The sequence below is a fragment of the Merops nubicus genome, unplaced genomic scaffold (genome assembly GCF_000691845.1).
Source record: "Merops nubicus isolate BGI_N331 unplaced genomic scaffold, ASM69184v1 scaffold10410, whole genome shotgun sequence".
NCBI lineage: Eukaryota > Metazoa > Chordata > Aves > Coraciiformes > Meropidae > Merops > Merops nubicus.
In genome coordinates this window covers 78,459-82,490 of record NW_008582188.1, presented here as the reverse complement: position 1 = coordinate 82,490, position 4,032 = coordinate 78,459, and the positions used below count along the sequence as shown (strand labels likewise).

The following is a 4,032-nucleotide window of genomic DNA, read 5'->3' as shown; positions in this document are numbered from 1 at the left end:
GGCAATCAGGCACCTCCTAGATGCCAATCTTCCATCTCATTGTTCCCACTGCTGTAAAGAATAGAGTACATAATCTTGGAAACCAAATCCATGTCAATGCTAAACATATGAAAAGAAAACCACATGAAATGGAAATCTAGAAAACACCTTTAGTATGCATCTTTTCTCAAGGCAGTAAAAAGATGTAGATAAAAATCATTTGCATTTACGTATGAGATGGTTTTCTAAATTGTTTAAGTCACTTGGCTCATACCCAGATGGGGAAGACTTTAAAATTGTAGGTTTTCTTTGTGTATCGTGATGGTATAAGATTCCTGTTTATCCTGGTGGGTGGAGCTCTGAAATCTAAAGGGAGGAGTATGTGGTAGCTTGGGCTACACCCAGATCCGCCCCCAGGGGCAGGCCGGAAGGAAAGGGGCAGAGACCTGTTCTATTCCCACTCCCCCCTTCCTGGCTTCGGGACTGCCGGCGGAGCTCTCTAAAGCAGGGCAGGGAGCGTCTCTCTCTCTCTCTCTTTGCTGGGACCTTCAGCCAGACACACACTGTTTTGTTGCTGCTCCTGTTCCCTGTTCTGGCACGTCGCAGTGGCCATCTTGGGATTTGGGCCTGTTCTCCAAACTCATCCCCCGCTTTCATCTACACCTAAGAACTTTTCAGCCAGCTTCAATTCACATCAATCCATCAGGATCTAGTACAAGGGAGCTTCAACGCAGCACCTGGTTTTGTGGTTTTGGAAATTTATCCCTCCTTACCTTGTTACCCCTGTAATCTTTTTTTACCCTGTTAATCCGTACCCTTCTTCCTTTCTGTTCCCTGTTAAATAATATATTTCATTTTTAGTTAACTTCCAGTCGGTGTAAAGCCTTTATTACCCCTGCCTTCATTTGTTTATCTCTTTACCTGGGAAAAACTGAGGGATAGGGAAGGGGGAACACAAATTCTGCTCTGTGGGGTCTGCCCTGAGCCTTCTAAACGGAGACAGAATTAATTGGCACCCAACATGGGGCACAAGGATTTTAAATTTGTTGTGTGGAAAATATCGAAAAATAAGGAAAAATGTTAGTAATAAAAATTCTGGTTGTGCAAGCACTGGGGATTATAATGTGGAGAGTAACAGAAAACTTCATAACATACTATGTGACTAAAATGGTGGCAAATCTGATTCTTAATTGGGTTAAAGTCTTGCTGGGTTATCTATGTGTGTACTTGAGAGTTACCATGACTTTTAAAAATATTACTGCTGCAGAGAATCTGTCTTACTCAAAACATGCCTCCGTCACGGAATGCCATGATCTATGTTGCCAGCATGAACAGTGCAGTAGACAAGCGGTGTACTCTCGCAGTTTGTGCTTTAATGATGAAGGCAGTACAACCCTTAGGCCTCAGCGGCGCGGTTTCGCGGGCAGGGGAGGGGCAGCAGCCGCTTTCAGAAGCACGTTCCAAACGGCAAGCAGGTTTCTCAGCCGCAGGGAGTGTGGATGTGGCAGTGCCACAGCAAAAACAGCAAAACCCCTGGGGCTCGCTGCCGCCACTGCGGTGCAGAGATTAACGCTTCAGTCATGGCTCCATGCACAAAATGTAACAAATTCTCTGTTTTACAGGGACATCAAACCTGACAACATACTACTGGATGAGCACGGTAAGTGAATATTGACTGCTTTCTCTCAGATATCTGTAATTCTTGAGATCTCAGTGACAGGCTCATGACATGCTTTGTAAATCAGCCTCAGATGCTGGATTCCCACTTAAATCTGGCCTTTCTTGGCAAAGTCCCTCTGTCCACCTTGTGGATTTTATAATTTCCACTCCTATTGGGAAAAAAAAAGAAAAGAAAAGAAAAAAAAAAAAGCAGCAAGCTGATCTAACACTTGCAAGACCTGAAAAGAAGGAACTTAATATGAATTGAGATCACTAGGGACACCTGATTAAAATAATATTTTATTACAGGATTACTGTGAATCACTATAATCTCCTTTTAGGGGCCTAGCAGTAGAAAAGTATTAAGAACTTATTTGCTCATTTAGAACTTCTGGAGGTCTAAGAAATTTCATACAGCAAATTATTTCCCATATAGGTATCTGAAATTACTTTCCTAAATTTAGTTACAAAATTTGGAAGTTTCCCTGTAAATCGAAAAAATTGTATGTCTTTACATGTAGTTCTGGCTTAAGTAACAAAAAAAGACTAGACAACATAATCAGCTTTGGACTTTCAGTCTTAATTCCATGACCTCAAACAGAAAGGTGTGATATGAAATAAAAAAGCAGCTAAATTCTTTGAACTTGAATTTTACACATATATACTATGAAGTTTTTTGCTAAAACGAAATGCACCTTTTTGCAAATATACATAGGAAAAACATAAGAAAATAGAGGTAACAAAGGCATCAACCTCATATCATTTAGAACAGAAATATGTACAGAAGAAAGGTTAAATGGAAAATAGAGTTCTGTGTTTGCCACTGTGGGAAAATCTTGTTATGCTCTGTTGACCTCAGAAACTGATTAAAAGCAGTTAATCTTTGGGAAAACACGAACTTGAAATTATGCTCATGTTAACATTATTTTTCAAAATCCATTGCAGAGCTGCTGGGTATAAAAGTTAAAGTTGATTAGAGAGGTGACATTGTGAGCAGCTGGAGTTTGTCTCTGGGAGTATGGAGGCTAGCAAAGCCAAATAATGTTGGAGTTTCAAACCATCTGGAACTTCAGGAATTCAAAATTTCAGACCCATAAGTGTTAATGTTCTGTAGACACTAATGTTCTGTAGCATACCTGCAGACGAGTGGTGAGACAGCCATGCTTCTCCAGACCTGCAGATAGACCTTGGTCAGCACAATTAGTCAGCTTATGGATCCTTGTTTCACAGGCCTGTTATGTGGCTGTGAGATGTAATTTTCTCAGCCTGGGTAAAGGTCCACACTAACATGCTACACGAGGTGACATCTGTAAGAGAGGGATCTGTACCATGCTTGTCACCATAGGCTTCCTTTACAGATAACTGGAAGATGTTTTATATCATCTGATCTATTTTGGATGTCTGCACTATACACCAGTATCAATTTCTCTTTGGTGACCAAAACACAGAAGTTTTGAGTAAAGTTATATACACCCATCTTATATGTTTTGCAAGATGAATGCCACCCTTGAAGTCCATAAAAACTTGGATTCAGCTGCAACATAGTACCATCATTTTTACAGAAACATCAGATTTCACTTAAAGGAAACAATGTGCTGAATATATGCACCATAAATACGCTAGGCTGTAGAGAAAGCATAACAAATTCACCTAACATGAGTCTAACCAGGTGCACAGGAAGGAACTTTATTTTAGCTTGTGGCCTCTAACATAGCACAACAGTTCCCTATATGCTTGACTTTACCCTCAGGTCTTTCTTACAGCTCATTAAACGAACTGTGCTTACCCAAAGTATTATGGAACTGCATATGCACAACGTTCAGTACAGAGAGTTTGTCTCAGTGGGTTAGATTTCTTTGACCTCACTGAAGAAACCTATTTTGGCTGAAGTTAAAGTGTAAAGTTATACAATTCACATCACCTTACATCTTCAAGTAGTTAAACCGACTGAATTTCATAACGTATACCAAGAGTATAGATTATAGGTATTTCTGCTCATGAAAACTAGTTTCATGACAATTCATCTGTATGGCTTAGGGAACATACCTCAGGAATACAGAAGCAGCAAAATCAAGAGATTTTTCCTAACCTATAAAACCAATCAATTTAATTTACAAAGGGAAAATCCCACAAAAATATATACAACATATTCAAAACCTTTCTGGCAGAGAAAGCCTGAATTTTCCCATGTACTTTTCACGAAAGCCACACCTCAACACTGCTGAAGCAGTTTCTGATGCATCAGTGGTACCAAATGTTTGATGAACACAAGAACCATAATACTACATGAGAGTGGGGTAATCTGCTGCTTAAAATAGTGTTCAGCCCCTGACAGAAGATGATTGCTTGGTCTCTTGGAGATAATATCTATCCCATAGAGGACTCTTCCTCTTA

The 4,032-nt window shown here is 40.0% G+C and overlaps 1 protein-coding gene across 1 annotated transcript in view; it reads left to right on the top strand.

Moving 5' to 3' along the window:
* Positions 1–1,267: 1,267 nt before the first annotated feature.
* Positions 1,268–4,032, top strand: part of STK32B (serine/threonine kinase 32B) — a 55,706-nt gene continuing 52,941 nt past the window's right edge. The window contains exons 1-2 of the mRNA XM_008936928.1: positions 1,268–1,536; positions 1,602–1,639. Coding sequence (XP_008935176.1) covers positions 1,268–1,536; positions 1,602–1,639 — 307 coding nt within the window. The remainder of the gene's footprint in view (positions 1,537–1,601; positions 1,640–4,032) is intronic.